Source organism: Amyelois transitella, chromosome 25 (assembly GCF_032362555.1).
Source record: "Amyelois transitella isolate CPQ chromosome 25, ilAmyTran1.1, whole genome shotgun sequence".
NCBI classification, from domain to species: domain Eukaryota; kingdom Metazoa; phylum Arthropoda; class Insecta; order Lepidoptera; family Pyralidae; genus Amyelois; species Amyelois transitella.
Window position 1 is genome coordinate 3,448,347 of NC_083528.1, and position 16,101 is coordinate 3,464,447.

The window sequence follows — 16,101 nt, forward strand, 5'->3', positions numbered from 1 at the left end:
ATTCCGCGCAGATGCAAATCGCGCGGTTCTAAACGCAAGTGTTCAGACAGGCGCGGATGTACATGCGGAGTGCCGTTATTCGCATAGGGTGACAGTCCAATCATGGAAGTCGAAGAAGCAATATGTGTGTACTTGTTGCTCCGTAAAAAAGAAAGAAAGAAGAAACGGCAGTATTGGGTGCATCCAATATTACGCGATCGGTTTACTCATGGTCAGTTTCAGACTTTATATCCAAAATTAAGAAGTTTTGAACCAAAATTCTTCAATTATTTGAGAATGTCGATAAATTCATTTGATGAATTATTAGAAATGATAAGTAAACAAATTGAATCTAATGATACCCATATGAGGTCAAGCGTGTCCCCAGAAGAAAAACTCGTGATCACATTAAGGTAAGATATTTATTTTATACGTCAGAATATATATTTTGTACTATAGAAGACTGTGAATCGTCAGTGCTATTGCATGATAAAGGCGATGGAGACTCTCCTGGTACTATTGTAGAATATCCAGTGAAATATCCTTGTGGGTTTGAATATTGTTGGTTTTGCCAAAATACTGCATTAGGCGTGTTTTGCTGGCTCGTGATATGAATAGGCGATGGTAATTTCTGCCCTTTCTGTATTACCTGGAGCAATTCAATTTTAGTAGCCAATCGTTTATTTTCTGGAACTTTCTTTAACTCTTTATACAATGACATGCAAAAAAGTTTATCATCATCATCTTGCTTTGACATACTTTCTTGTATCTGTCTTTGTATTTTATCTCTTGATTCAATACTATTTTCTAATATGTCAGCCAATCGCTCTTCTGAAGTAATTTTAGTTTTCTTCCTTTTATTGGGTACCGGTTGTATTTCACGTGCATTTACAAAATTATCTAGCTTTTGGTCAATGTTCCGAATTTCTTCATTTTTGGCTTCATCTATGTTTGTGATAGTTTCTTTGTTTTCTATCGTCTTCTGAAGAAAAGAAAGCCGGTCGAAATACATGTATTTTGAACCTTTACATGCACCAGAACCAGAAGGAATTGATTTGCCTTTCTTGAATTCCTTATTATAAGCATCACGGATGTTCTTCCATTTTTTTTGTAATAATACACCTGGAACAGAAATCACTATCTTTAACAAATATAAATACAGTAGCGGTTAGGTAATTCAAGACACTCATTATGCTTTAACTAGCGGACCCGGCAGACTTTCAAAACGATACAGATTAATATTTTATTTTTCAGATATCTGGGTACTGGTTGTTCCTTTGGAGAACTACATTACAACTTTCGTCTTGGCAAATCTACAATCACAGGAATTGTCCGTGAAGTATGTGAAGCTCTGTGGGAAAAAGTCACAAAAAACGTCATGCCTGAATCCAGCGAAGATATATGGAAGAAAATAGCTAAAGATTTTGAAAAATATGCAAATTTTCCCAATTGCATAGGCGCCATAGATGGCAAGCATATAAGGATTACAAAACCCAAAGATTCGGGTTCTTTGTATTATAATTACAAAACTTTTTTTTCCATAGTACTGTTGGCACTTTGTGATAGTAACTATTGTTTTACTTTCATAGATATCGGATCTTACGGAAAAAGTAGTGATTCTGCAATTTTTAAAAATTCAGCATTTTATAAAAGGTTAATAGAAAAGTCATTACACATACCAAAACCTAAACCAATATCTGAAACAGATCCTAAACCATTGCCATACGTCATAGTTGGCGATGAAGCGTTTGGTTTATCCGAAAATGTAATGCGACCCTATGCAGGTAAAGGGCTATCATACGAAAAAAAAATATTTAATTACAGGTTATCAAGAGCTCGACGTTTTATTGAATGCACTTTTGGAATTCTGGCAAACAAGTGGCGCATTTTTCATAGGCCTATAAACGTGAATATAGACTTTGCCGAAGACATAATAAAGGCCTGTTGCGTGCTACACAATTTTGTTAGAACTAGAGATGGTATACAGTATGAAGATACTTTACATACTGCGCCAATGAGTAATCTTATTACATTACATGCAGGAAGGGGTACACCATCATCATTAAACATTAGAGACAAATATGCTAATTACTTTGTGAATGAGGGTCGTGTAGAATGGCAAGACACGAAAATATGAAATTAAAATTGTTACAGTTCGCGCCAAATAACTAAACTCAAGATGGCGCGTCGCGTTGGTGGGTTGTACATATTACAGTTAATAGCTATACGTTACTGTGGCAACGTGATAGTTTTCCCGCGCTCGTTACGTACCGCCAAACAACGTTATACACATTTCAGTTATTTGGGGTGGACTGTCTATTACAAAACATGTAAACTACCCTGGTAAAATGTATAATTAAATGTCTACTGACCAAAAAGAACCTTCTTTTCCAAAGAATCCTCATTTTCTCCAAAAATCTCCACCAGCTCCTGCCAAGCTCCGTTTTTAATCGTTTTGTTAGAATATTCTGCACATTGGATGTTCCACAAAGCAGGTCTTTTTTCCACCTCATCGATGAATAGCTCGGTGTCGAAGCGATCCATTGTCACCGTCCGATACGCGCGGCTTCCGCGGAGCAACTGAACGCCCTCTAGGTACGTCAAGTAAATAAAACCGAGCGGCGACCGCGCGAATTCATTTTCTAGCGGTTGAGTGGCGGGAGCCGCGCGGATTGTCAATCCGTGCGGACAGGTATGAACGATTTGTAAGGCGCTAATGTAATTAGGATCCGCGCGGTTCAACCGCGCTGTTTGAAACCGCGCGGAATCCGCCGTGTCTGAACTAGCTCTTAAACTTTGTTACTAGGAATGTGAAAAAAAAATCGATTATGGAAAAAATCGATTAAAAATCGATTTTTTTAAAAGAAAAATCGATTTTTATACATGATTTTTTTAACATTAATAATCGATTAAAAATCGATTTTTATAATCATACAATAAATGCACTCCAACATTACGTTTTTGTCTTCTGGCTTGGAGCCCGGAACGCGAACTGCCAAAGAATACTATCATAGCTCATCAACGCCATCTGTGCATTCTTTCTGTGCTCTTAAAACAGTTTAGATGATTAATTTAATCAAACATTCTCTAGATGGAATTAGTCGATGAACAGTATTTTACCGACATTCGGTTGATATTTTATTCATTATTCGTTGCTGAAACTTCATTTTTCAAACTTGATTGTTAAAAACTTTAATTTGTGTTGATTTTATAAGAGCTTTCTGTTTCTGTTGTTTATTTTTAATGAATAAATCTATTGATATAATGTAAATGGCGTTAATTTTGACATAAATTGAAAAATTAGGAAAAAATCTATCAATATAATAAAATCGATTATTTTCTTAAGAAAAATCGATTATTTGTTAATCGATTTTTCATACTTAAAAAATAAATCGATTATATAAAAATCGATTTTTTATCAGCAATGTCACATCCCTATTTGTTACCTACAATTAGGTAGGTAGGTATTTTGTGCACTAATTTCTTTCTAGCATGGTGGAATAGGTTCCTATAGTTTGTTTTATTATGCAGCAGCGATTATGATAGTACCACCTACCTATGTTATGTAACCTCGACTAATGAGAGTACTTCTTATAGGAGTAATAAAAAGTAGGGTAAGTATAAAAAAAGATACATTTAAAATAAGGAAAATTTATTAACCTAAATCAGTCTTAAAGAAAACGGAACGAGAATCACTTTGAATAACATAACATAAAATTAAAATAAGCGCACTTTATGCTTTATCACCATTCGCCTGGTCCTTCACTTCTTTGCGCACTGGGCCAGTTTGAGCAATAGGCACCTTGCGTTCCCCTTCCACGGCTGGAGGCACCTTCCTCGGAGCAATCACAGACAGCACACCATCAGACGAAAGCCGAGACTCGACAGTTTCTGGCGTGCAACCCTCGGGCAAAGCGTAGCGCCTTGTAAACTGACGAGACACATACCCGTGTTGGTCCTTCTTCTCTTCATGTTTACCCTCGACGACTATGTAACCGTCCGCAGTCTTCACCGAGATCTCTTCAGGAGCAAAGTGCTGAACATCCAAATTGATTTGGAATTTATCCTTATCGGCCTTGATGCTCGATCCAACATCGCGCGCGGCGGCTGCTAGGTGACGCCAAGGTCGGTAGTATTCCCGGCTGACAAGGGAAGCTGGTGCGCCAACCATGGTCAGCAGGTCGTCTGGGGTCAACCCGAGGCCGAAATGCTGATCCAAAACGCGGCGAGGGCGATCCAACTCATAATCCAACAAGAATGGAATCAGAGACATGTTTTAAAGTTTTTTTCTTGAATAAACTATGAATATTCGTATTATTTGCAGCGAAACAGCGCCTGGCGTTTCCAATGCTTCCGAATTGCGAACCACGAATGTTTTGCTCGTTCAATTGTTTTATTCAAACTCATACAGAGCGGCGCGCGCATCTGGGTTTTATGGTGGCGCTATCTATCTAGAAAAGGCTGGAAACTTCGTGAATACAGTGCTGTTCAACTTACTTTGCACTGAGGGCTGTAACCGTTACTTTTATTTTTAATATAATTTGCAACAAATAAACATTGTGTTTTAATAAATAAAACTGTGTGTTTTAATAATAACTGTGTAAATAAATAATAACTGTGTGTAACGCAATGTGCAAAGATCGACTTTAAAAGCGGACATTTTGAAACTCATTTTTTACTGTTATTAAATTATTATAAATGCATAAAAAAATTATAGTATAGAATGTTAACGAATATATCAAACGATCTTCATTAAAGTTTTAATTACATACATATAATCACTTCTATAGCTCTTGCGGGGTAAACAGAGTAAAGAGCCTTGAAAAGATTGAACGGCAACGTTCAACTGTTGTGGCTTAATGATAGAAATATTTGTGTTAGTGTATAAATATTTTATTTATGTATATTTACATACATACATACATAAAATCACGCCTCTTTCCCGGAGGGGTAGGCAGAGACTACTGCTTTCCACTTGCCACGATCTCTGCATATTTCCTTACAAAATTAGAAATTTATTGATTATAACACATACTAACTGCGTTTTCCTTTATATCTTTAGTGTGACTGGAAGAAATCCCGAAAGTTGTAAGTCCGCCATTGTCATATTCTTCTAAATCCAATGATTGTTTTGTAATTTGTTATATTTTTTGCGCAATAAACAGTTCACAAACAAACTTAATATATTATTTGCAACATAATGTAATTAATCATCGAACTGGAACATTTCATTTTGATTATTCTTTATCCACGGTTACTATTTTAAATAATAATGTCACACCGTCCTACAAAATTTTAAAGCGAACCATTTTTTGATAATCTTAATGCAGCAGCAGACCATAACTTGGTTAGCCCTGTATCGAAAGATGTATACAATTCTTGTATTTTCGAGAAAATTCTCTACTTGACTGCTGCCATCTAGTGGGGAATAGCATTACTTTTGAATAAATACATAGTAGAGGTATTGATAAGCCTAAGTTCAGATGGCGCTAGTCATATTAATGTATTTTTTTCTAAGTATGTTAAAAGCATAAACAGAATACCTAATAAAAACTTTCGCGTAAATATATTTTGCGAAATATTTTTGGTTTATTACTTTCGTTCTTCTAATAATTATGTATTGCCATATTAAAAATTAACAAGTTCATGGCAAGAATATTGAATTTCGTTCACTCATTTTTTCATACATTTCATTCGGTCAGAGGGACGGTGGAAGGGAAGGGAAGGGAGGAGGAGTACTTTCATTCATTGCATTATTTCTGTGTGTTGCTTGCGCGTTCGTGTAATTTATTTTGTTAATTCGTTCTGCAAATTATTATAATTTTGTTAAAAACAGACTTTATTAATTACCGTACTGTGATTCTTTGTATTTTAATAAAACTCATTTTTGTGTAAGTGAAAAGTGTATTGAAACCAGTTCTCGTCTGTAACATTTACGGCTACCGCTGCCTTCCTTGTCGATGTTGTGATCCTTGTTTTTGTGAATTTTACGTGTGCGACAATGGCAGACAATACTAAACTTACTGACGAGGAGAGGACGGAGATCAGGGAGCAGTTCTCACAGGTATTTACCCTTCAATATTGCTGATAAAAAGTACATTATTGCTGATAAAAATTACCCGGCTACGTGTAGGTTGCAAAATTGATTTTATCTTCGTTCGTAGGTAATTTAGGACAGGTTATTCACCTGAATCAGTTGATACGACTCAAGTTCAATGTTTTCCTTAAAAATACAGCGTGACTTTTAGGATTTAGAATAATCTGCGTGTGGTTAAGCCTTGGGGGGTATGCTTATTAATCCTTGTACTAAAGTAAATGATCTTTCTTGTCCGTGGGCCTTTGTTCCAATGTTACTAATATTGTGACTCTTTTATCATTGCAGCTTAACCTTGATTAATTCACTAGCAGTTTGCTTCAAAGCAGAGCCCTATTGACAAACATTGACTAGTATATGCCATTCCCTCTCCTCATTCTTTGAGATTAACCACAGAGTAAGGGGACGAGGGATGATAAGAAATATTATGTCTGTATGATATTCATACTATAGGACCAATTACACAGATTGAGCTAGAAAGTTAATTTGGGTACTAAACTCAAGGACACTGAATGTTATGTCAAATCGGTAAAATATGCAGATTTGTACGCTGATCAGGCTACACTCAGTAAAAATAATATATGTTTGCATAGGTGATATGGTGTAGCTGATATCATAGTTTAGTCAATACTAGAGGCCGCCCGCGATTTCATCCACGTGGAAACCCTATCATAACTTAACAATCAATCCCGTGGGAACTCCGGGATAAAAAGTAACTAATAAGTTATTCTGGGTCTTCAGCTATTTACATACCAAATTTCATTGTAATTGTTTTGCGTGAAAGAGTAACAAACATTCATACTGACATACTCACAAACTTTCACATCTATGATATAAGTAGGATGCATATATATATTTATCACAAATTCGGAAACATAACCATTCCATTGAAAGGTACCTATTTCAATACCATAATTTACTTATAACATAGGTAATTAAAAATAAAAATAATACATCAGGATCAATTCTTTTGTCTTTGTCAATTTAAAGTAAGTGGAACTTAGATGATTATTTGTACTAATCAGTGAGCACATTTACTACTTGCATTCCTATTGCCGATACTCAGCAGACAAATTGATAAACTGCCTTGGCAAATACAATAATTATGCTAATAGACTGGCTGTCTAATAACAGTCGGCAATGATAGTCTAGTTACTAATGAAATTAGCCTAATTAATTTCAGTGACACATTTTCATTTGTTATGTATCGCTCACTTACTTAATTAGATAGATACAAATAACTTTTATTTTTAGTAATACAGTAGATATTTTTAGAAAATAATTGAATAATAGTGAATTGAAAATAGTGGCAGTTTGCTAGCCCATCCCCTATCTCAGTTGCAGGTCACTAGCTATACAAAGAGATAGAGTGGTCCTATTCTATAGTGCCTGGAACATAAGCTTTTCTAATTTTGGTAATGACTAATCATACATCCTCTATCACTTCTGTACGTATGTAAGTACGGTACTAAGTATTGAATATTTGCTATTCCAAAACTATCGCGGCGAATATTGTGCGCATGCGTCACCTGCAGGTTACCCAATAGGTGTTTTGTGCTGTATTAGTATTCGAAACGCGACCACGATCACCTCACTGCCTTGACATGTCCCCAGGGTTTTAAGTGGAATAATATAGGCACGAATGTCGACAAACACGATGACATAATGTTTTCAATACCTATAAAAATGATCTGTTCCCACAAAGAAGCGTCGCGAAATTTTAACGGCAGCTTAACGGTTGGACTACCAACATTCCTTTGGTACTGAAATCTGGCTTGTGAATACCGCCGGAACTACGCCAGGAGGAAGAAGAAAGGGATTCATTCTTTAAGGAAGGTTCATAAAGCGACTCCCGTCTGACCTCCGCAACCTTTGCAGGGGAACCTAACCCGTACTGAAACACAGTTGCCTAGTGCCTAGATGTGTAGGTTTCCTCGCGATATTGTCCCACACCGTAAATTCATCGGATCGGTTAGCACAAAAACTAACATAACAAAGTTTGTGAATCCCCTTAAGTTTACAAAAAAGGTGATTGTCTCACGACCTTGGTTTCCGAACAATACCCTACTAAATTGAAACGCGAATTGCCCAAACCTGGTCCCCTCTGCCCATTCTTGTAATTCTGCCTAGGTTGCAGGTGCGTCACAGTCTACGTAGTTTTAAAATAGCCACGATGCAATATATGCAATATGACATGACAATAGAAGTGTATTCAAATTCAAATTCAAAATTTTTATTCATTATTATAGGATATTATTATATCGCTTAATAATTGTCGTATGGTTTAACAACTTGGTTGACGTCAAATAAATTACTTAAAAACTAAGTTTACTGCCGCTTCCAAGGCGTCAGTGCAGAAGAAGCGGTAACAAACTGCACTGCAGCATTTTCATCAACAACGTCAACTTCACAATATTAAATTATACTTAGAATAGAATGTGGACGGGAGAATACATTGTTCACGGGAGATTTATATATTTATGAGATTTAATATTGAAAAAAGAAAAATATATATATATATTATGGATTGCCAATTTTAAAAAGATTTATGTACAGAGTGTACTGAAATTTTGATTTAAGTTCAAATTAAACTACAATTAATTACGAGGTTCCTGTGCCAAGCTCGAGCCAGATGTTTTTATCATTAAGGTAATCATCAGTCCTATAATAAGCCTTCCCACAAAGTACTTTCTTTACATACTCTTTGAATTTTCGGTTGGGCATATCAAGAACAGACTCCGGCAACCTATTATAAAATCGTATACAGTTCCCCATAAATGATTTACTGACTTTGCTAAGCCTATGAAACGGCATGACTAATTTATGTTTATTACGTAAATTTCTATCAGTTGTGGCACTAACTTTTTGAAAAAAAGAGGTATTTTTCCTAACATACATTATAAGATCAAAAATGTACTGGGACGCTACTGTAGGTATGTTTATTTTCTTAAAGAGTTGTCTTAACGAGTCTCTTGGTCCTAAGCCGTAAATTGCGCGAACGGCCCTTTTCTGAATTATAAAAATAGTTTGTATATCAGCCGCGCTACCCCATAAAAGTAAACCATAAGATAACAAGCTATGAAAATAGCTAAAATAAACAAGCCTAGCTGTAGCTACATCTGTCAATTGTCGGATCCTCCTAACAGCATAAGCGGCAGAGCTAAGTCTATTGGATAGTTTAGAAATATGAGCACCCCACTGTAGCTTTGCATCAATTATGATTCCTAAAAACTTTGTATTTTCAACAAATTCTAATTTCTGGCCTTCCAGTGTTATGTCAGTATTGGCCTGCCTTACGTTTGGAAGGGTAAATTTAATGCATTGGGTCTTATTAGCATTTAAAAGAAGATTGTTGGTTGAGAACCAGATAGATATGGCCGACAGTATATTATTAACCGAACTTACATTTTCGCTATGGCGATCTAATTTAAATATTAAAGAAGTGTCATCGGCAAACAGCACTATACCCGCCTGTTTTTCCACCATAAAAGGCAGGTCATTGACATATACCAAGAAGAGGAATGGTCCTAAAATTTAGCCCTGAGGAACACCCATTGAGACGCTTGATCCGCTTGACTTTACTCCATTAATATCTACAGTTTGAAGCCTATCAGTCAAATAGGATGCCATTAGTTTAGTTGATTTGTGGTCAAACCCATATTGACGAAGTTTACGCAAAAGTGTCTGATGATCTACGCAATCAAATGCTTTAGAGAGATCGCAAAAGACTCCAACTGAATCCTGTGAACTCTCCCACGCGTCATAGATTTGAGTAACAAGTGCTACTCCCGCATCAGTGGTGGACTTCCCGGCAGTGAACCCATATTGTTGGGAATGGAAAATGTTATTGATTTTAAAATATTGTTGCATTTGATTAAGCATCATCTTCTCAAACACCTTGCTCAAAACTGGCAATATAGAAATAGGTCTATAATTGTCAAGGACTGTTTTCTCCCCTTTTTTGAATAGAGGTATTAATTTGCTACATTTCATTAAATTTGGAAAAATACCCTCATCAATACATTTATTAAATATAAAAGCTAGATCAGATGCAATAATATCTATGATTTGACTTATGATACTAACAGACATACCCCAATGGTCTTCAGACTTTTTCAAATTAAGTTGTTTGAACGCCTTTAATATATTATCAGAGTTAACATATTTAAATTTAAAGACAGATTTGATGGGAGTTGTGTTATTATTAAGTAGGGTTTCAGCGCGCAATGGACAAGAGTCAACGTCAGAAGTTAGCTCCACTGGGATTTTTGCAAAGAAATTATCAAAAGCATTTACTATGTCCTGAGTTTTAGAAATACTTTTGTTACCGGATGATATTTGTTTAATACTGTCTCTATCTTTGATTTTGCCAGATTCTTTATTAATAATGTTCCATGTTTCTTTAATTTTATTTGGTGCGTTGTTTATTTTACTACTTATGTGCAAAGACTTGGCTTGCCTGCAAACTTTTTTAAATAATTTTGAATAATTTTTGACATATTCTACAAAACTGGGGTCAAAATTGTATTGTTTCTGGGCATATAAGTCATATAACTTATTCCTACTCTTGTGAATACCTACTGTAGCCCATTCACTGAACTGTAATCTATTACGAATATTGACTTGTTTCTGCTTGAACCTTTTTGAGTATTCAGCAGAAATCATATCAAATAAATTGTTATAATGTTCATTAGGATTATTTCCAGAATATGTTAAAGTATTTAATTGATTTGCAATGTTTATTTTAAATTTTCTTATGTTTTTGAAAGAAAGAGGTAGCTACACATAATTTTATCATTATTTAAATTGTTTAAGGACTCTTTCTCAAAGGTAACATATTGACCGGTGTGATCCGAGGGCAATTTGTGAATAATTGATTTCCGTATATAAAGATTATTGCAAAAAAAATTATCCAGACACTTGGCAGATGTAGATGTTATTCGGGTTGGTTCGAAAAAAACATACTCTAAATTATAAGATTTAAACAAATTAATAAATTGTATACTAACGGTTGATTTAACTAAAATGTCAATGTTAAAATCACCACAAATAATTAATTTTTTATTACATTTTGAGGTAACATGTAACACTTGATCCATTATTTTTAAAAATTGTTTAAATTCACTGTTTGGGGGACTGTACACACAAACAATTATATGATGATCTAGCTCAGCACAGGTCACTTCGGCACACCGCTCAACCGAAAGTCTGGTTATGTCTGTTCGCTCTTTACAGCTTTACAGCTTTTGTATAGTCAGTATATAATGTCTCGTTATGAAATTACAGATATTTTTAACAAGTAAAAATGTACGCTCTTGCGTTAACGCTTCTAAGTGCGTTTGCCCTAATATTCACTTAAATATGTATCTGCTATTTATTGTATGAAATGCAGTTGTCGTTCGATCGAAGGTTGTCATTATATCAGATTTAATGTAAGTTCACTTGTTTAAAAAGATCTCACATAAAAAATTCAGTACATCACTGTTTTTCAGTTTCGAACATAGAGGCAACATGCCATTACCTATTTAAATAAAATTGCGCTAGTAAGGAAATCAAAAATTTATGTTACAATATGAATATATTTTAAATATCTCAACTTTATGTTTATTGTATCGCAAAAAACCTTACATTTAGCAAAGGTATTCACATTGCTCGCAATGTACTCTGCCGTCAAGTGCTTCTCATCCGCCTCAAGTACGTTCAGCACTATAAACATGAAAGCACGCTGACAGATATATTGCTCGTCGGATTGTTTACATCCATGACTGCATTTCATCACGTCCAAACCTTTTCAATAAGATACTTACCTACCTACTTTCTGCTGTTAGAAAGATGCAGAGTTCGTGGCAAGTGGAAGGACGTAGTCTAGCCTACCCCTCCGGAAAAGAGGCGTGATTTTATGTATGTATTTATTAAGTCACTCGGGGAAAGTGACATGAAACATTTAATAATGTACATTCATATTTTAAGTCAATTTAACGTCAATGATGCATATATAAATGCACTTATGAGAAGATCTTAAACCTTCATCTTGTCTTCCGTTGGTGACTCATACTTACACCTTGGACGTGTCGTGGCAACATTTTTCGACGTCCAAGGTTGGGTAGGGCTGGAGGGCTTTTTAAATTAAGTAATAAAAATACTAATATTGTAAATGCTAACGTATATTATTTTCACCTAGTAGTTTTATTTGAATTATAAATTTTTGCGCTACTTAGAATATGTTACTTAATTTGTTGATATCTTGAAATACCAAGAATCTTAATATTTTTTTTTGTTCATGTCTTTCTCGCTACGCTTCACCTTCACCTTAGTGTACGTAAATTATCATTATTTATGTGGAAAACGAAACGACAGTCATAAAAATAGATAAAAAGAGAATATTTCTTTTTCACTTGATAATAATTTTTAATTGCATTCAACACAATTAATTCTATTTATTCGCTCTCGGGCCTAGGTGCAACGGCCTTGAACATGGAATGCACTGGGATATTTTATGAAATACGATCTTATTGCTTGGTGTTAAAGCGCTGTATTGTATGTACACATATAATGAATTCTATAAAAATGCCGGCTGTTCGTACTTACGTTTGTTCTGAGGCTTCTTTGTTCGAAAAAGGATTTATAAGATTGTGCCTTAAAGGGACGTGGTATGAGTGGTAAGATTTTATCAGTAATTAACTATATCTTCTAGAACACTAGCTATATTTTAACAGCAATATATCAATAGAAAATAAAGTGTCAGCGCGCGAAAGGTGGATGTAAATGCGTGGTGCACAGATTCAAAACCTTCTGCGACCATGCATTTAAATTATAAATCAATGACTTTTCCGAGTTACGTACTAACATTAGTTTGATTGCTAACCGATGTTCTCCGGTGAGGGAAAGCATCGTGAGAAAGCCTGCACATTCTGGCAGCTGGATGTGTATGTGTGTGACCATGATCCAATATGGGTTAATTTCCTCTGAAAAGGTGGGGTAGGTCAGAAAGGACGGGAATGATGGGAGCCGATTCTTTTAAAAATCTGAGTAAAATAAACTAGGACCCCAGGTTCTTCGCCAGAGAGGAGAGGATGCAACCAGGACTAATGCGTTGGTAAAGCGTTTATTGAAGAAACGCATATTATTTTGTTCGTCATAATCTTAAGATTCCATTGATATTATTTGCCAAGCCTTATTTAATTGTTTCATCAATAAACGCTATATTACCCGCGGTGGGCCCATGGGCCATACAAATCGTATCATAAAATAATTATACTACTAATCATTCAAAATCTTTAATTTATGTAGAGGTACAAAATCTTTATGACGCTAAAAGCCGCAAAAAACTTGTCAAACGTTACTAGAACCCAGCCGTTTTTGTATTGTACTGTGACCTCGGTGTCTTACTATTTTGGTTCATAATTTTGAATGCCAATGACCTGGCGGAACTAAGGTAATGAAAAAAGTCGGTGTAACGTTACCTGAACCCGATACCTCACATTCGTGTCACGATGATGTGCTTACTTTGTGATGAAGAGACAGTAGTTGAAGGACACGTCCACAATGCAGCCCTAAACAAAAAAAATACTATATTAAACTGTATTACATAATCAATGTACCTTATACCAAGATTTAATTTAACTTTGTCGATTTTATACAATTAATACACTTAGTTATAAGATGTGTTAAAAAGTGCATTGCCAAACGCGGTAAAATAATACTGGCTTGTGCCCTACTGTTCAAATCAATAAAAATCAATAAAAAATGAATAAATAAAAATCGTATCTCTTTATATTAGTATGGATTAAGAATGCCCCATATCATGAATACTTTTTATGTATTTGTCGAACAGATTATAAAGAGATTAATTTTTGGATTGGCCATGATAGTTTAATATGTAGACATACCATATATAGTAACGAATATACGATGTCATAATTGTAACTTCCTGTTTTGTAATGCCCACCTCATTAGTGGGTTTTAAAATTGACAGTTTTGCATAATTTAAAAAGTGTTAATTTAATAGAATGACGGTGAAAGTGGGTTAGTTTATAAAAATAATAACATAGCAATTATTTATGTTTGTTTCGTGTGTGTAAAATAATATAAAAAACTAATGTAGAAAGTAAAATACCTAGTTCTAAGTAGTAATTTAAAGTTTTTTTAATTAAAATCAATTGTGATAGAAATTTATAATAATTTTTTTTATGATACGAATACAGTTTAAAAGCAATACATATCTTCATATGTTGGATGTCGATAAATGCGACTTCTTAGGGCATCTAAAATTCCCAAAATTATTTTGAAACATTTACTTTATTGCCAAAGTCGTGATTAATTATTCGAAAATATTTTCACTCGATTTCCCTATTCGTTACATTATTTAGAAAGTTATTTGTTACCCTTTTGGCATCTGATGCACTGGAAAGTGGAAATTTAATTTGAAATTCACATTGAAAGCAATGTTTACTATTTGTGCGGCGGTTACCAATTGTGGTTACGAACGTGCGCATGAGTCAGAAACGAGCCACGATTTCGTAAACATAGTGAGTAAACCCGGTTTCGCGTAACATCCAGTTCTACCGGGCTATGACGTTAGTGGCCTTATGAATCATGGTTAATATGTCAAAAAATGCTAAACTTCCTTCCGATACAAATTATAATGTTTCTTCGTTCATTTAATTTTTAATAGCTGATAAGTGCAAGCTTCCACATTGGCGTGGTCGTAAAGAATAAACGTAGTATGTGCCAGTTGCTTCCTTTCCCGCAGTTCCCGTGTGAATTGTAAGTTAATCAAAGGAAAGGCTTAGGATGCTTTTTTAGGCGATGGGCAACCTGTAACTATATGAATCATTTAGCCATATAGGTGACCGTGGCCTTCAAGTCTTTTTGAGAATATCAGCTCTGTCTTCACCGTGAGGATTTATTGTGACTATTAATTAAAGGGTCGTATTGAAATTCAGTTTTATTTACTAAAGAAACATAGTAAGAAAAACTAAACTTAGCGAATTAATTGTCAAGAGTGATCTTTGCCGTAGATAATTAAACAGTGAGTGATCTCGCGTGCTCACGTCCACTCATTTACTGATTTCCAATAATTCTTAAGGAATTTGCTGATGCCCATTACTGAGACAGATAAGGTGCCACCCATACAATTTTGATGTTATTTCTTAATTTTCACTAAAGGTTCATACGTCCTTTTAACTCGTCAAACTCGTGGCTTAAGCTACTGTTGCGTCCTCAGCCCTCTGGACACGAGTTGGGCGTGCCCGTGTGTCGATTCACGATTCTCAATCGAGTACCTAAGTCGGATTTTGACTCCAACGACTTCCATCTGACCTTTGCAACCTTTACAGGGGAACCTTACTCACAATTAACCATGATTCAACATTTAGTTAAATGTGCATGTTTCCCTCGTCAATAAAAAAAATGTCGCGATGATATTATTACCTGACCGGAATCGTAGACCTAGATTCTCCTTTATTCTTAAAATATTAACATACCCTTGATTACTTCGAAGTACTTATGGATAAAAATAGTAGCTTTAAATCGATATGGTATCGATTGACAATTACGACTTAAAACTGGTTCACAGTTGTTTGTCGTGTTGCCTAACTGTATACAGGCTGGTATTTAAATGACGTCCTCATGGAAAATTTATCATTCATCACGTATGAATCATAAATATAAGTACTTTATGAATTTCTCGAATCGATAGAGACTTGAACATTGTGTAAAAAATATACCTATGGCTTACAAATTAGCATATGTATGTCTAGTATGTAAATGCACTCCAGTTTTCGCCAATTTGGTTTGCTGCGATAACATAAAAACACCTTTTTGCGATGTTATTGCAAAAGCGGCTCATCTCAAAATTTAAGTAAAATCATTAAATAGTTATCAGCTATAGTAAAGTTTTGAATTCATAAATAAAAGAACCTACGTAAAACGACTCTCATTCAATCATCAAGAAACACAAAAAGTGTAAAATTCGTGTTTTAACAGATGTTTTCATTTTATGGATACCTTTGTTACACATTTGAAAA

General features: G+C 34.9%; 4 protein-coding genes across 4 annotated transcripts in view; 2 read left to right on the forward strand and 2 right to left on the reverse strand.

Moving 5' to 3' along the window:
• The first annotated feature begins 102 nt into the window (after positions 1–102).
• Positions 103–2,358, forward strand: LOC106141188 (uncharacterized). The gene is made up of 2 exons (XM_013342846.2): positions 103–392; positions 1,234–2,358. The coding sequence occupies exons 1-2, from the start codon at positions 103–105 to the stop codon at positions 2,114–2,116; spliced, it is 1,173 nt and encodes a 390-aa protein (XP_013198300.1). The 3' UTR covers positions 2,117–2,358.
• LOC132903375 (uncharacterized) lies at positions 389–2,523 on the reverse strand. Its single transcript, XM_060951528.1, has 2 exons — positions 2,352–2,523; positions 389–1,101 (listed from the first exon to the last, which is right to left on the reverse strand). Exons 1-2 carry the CDS (start codon positions 2,521–2,523, stop codon positions 407–409), a joined length of 867 nt encoding a protein of 288 aa, XP_060807511.1. The 3' UTR covers positions 389–406.
• Positions 2,524–3,614: 1,091 nt separating this feature from the next.
• On the reverse strand, positions 3,615–4,401 carry LOC106141460 (protein lethal(2)essential for life-like). The gene has a single exon (XM_013343112.2). It carries the CDS (start codon positions 4,250–4,252, stop codon positions 3,713–3,715), a length of 540 nt encoding a protein of 179 aa, XP_013198566.1. The 5' UTR covers positions 4,253–4,401; the 3' UTR covers positions 3,615–3,712.
• Positions 4,402–5,711: 1,310 nt separating this feature from the next.
• LOC106137158 (plastin-2) overlaps positions 5,712–16,101 on the forward strand; it is a 44,994-nt gene continuing 34,604 nt past the window's right edge. The window contains exon 1 of the mRNA XM_060951521.1: positions 5,712–6,043. Within this exon, the coding sequence (XP_060807504.1) occupies positions 5,981–6,043 (63 nt within the window). The 5' untranslated portion in view covers positions 5,712–5,980. The remainder of the gene's footprint in view (positions 6,044–16,101) is intronic.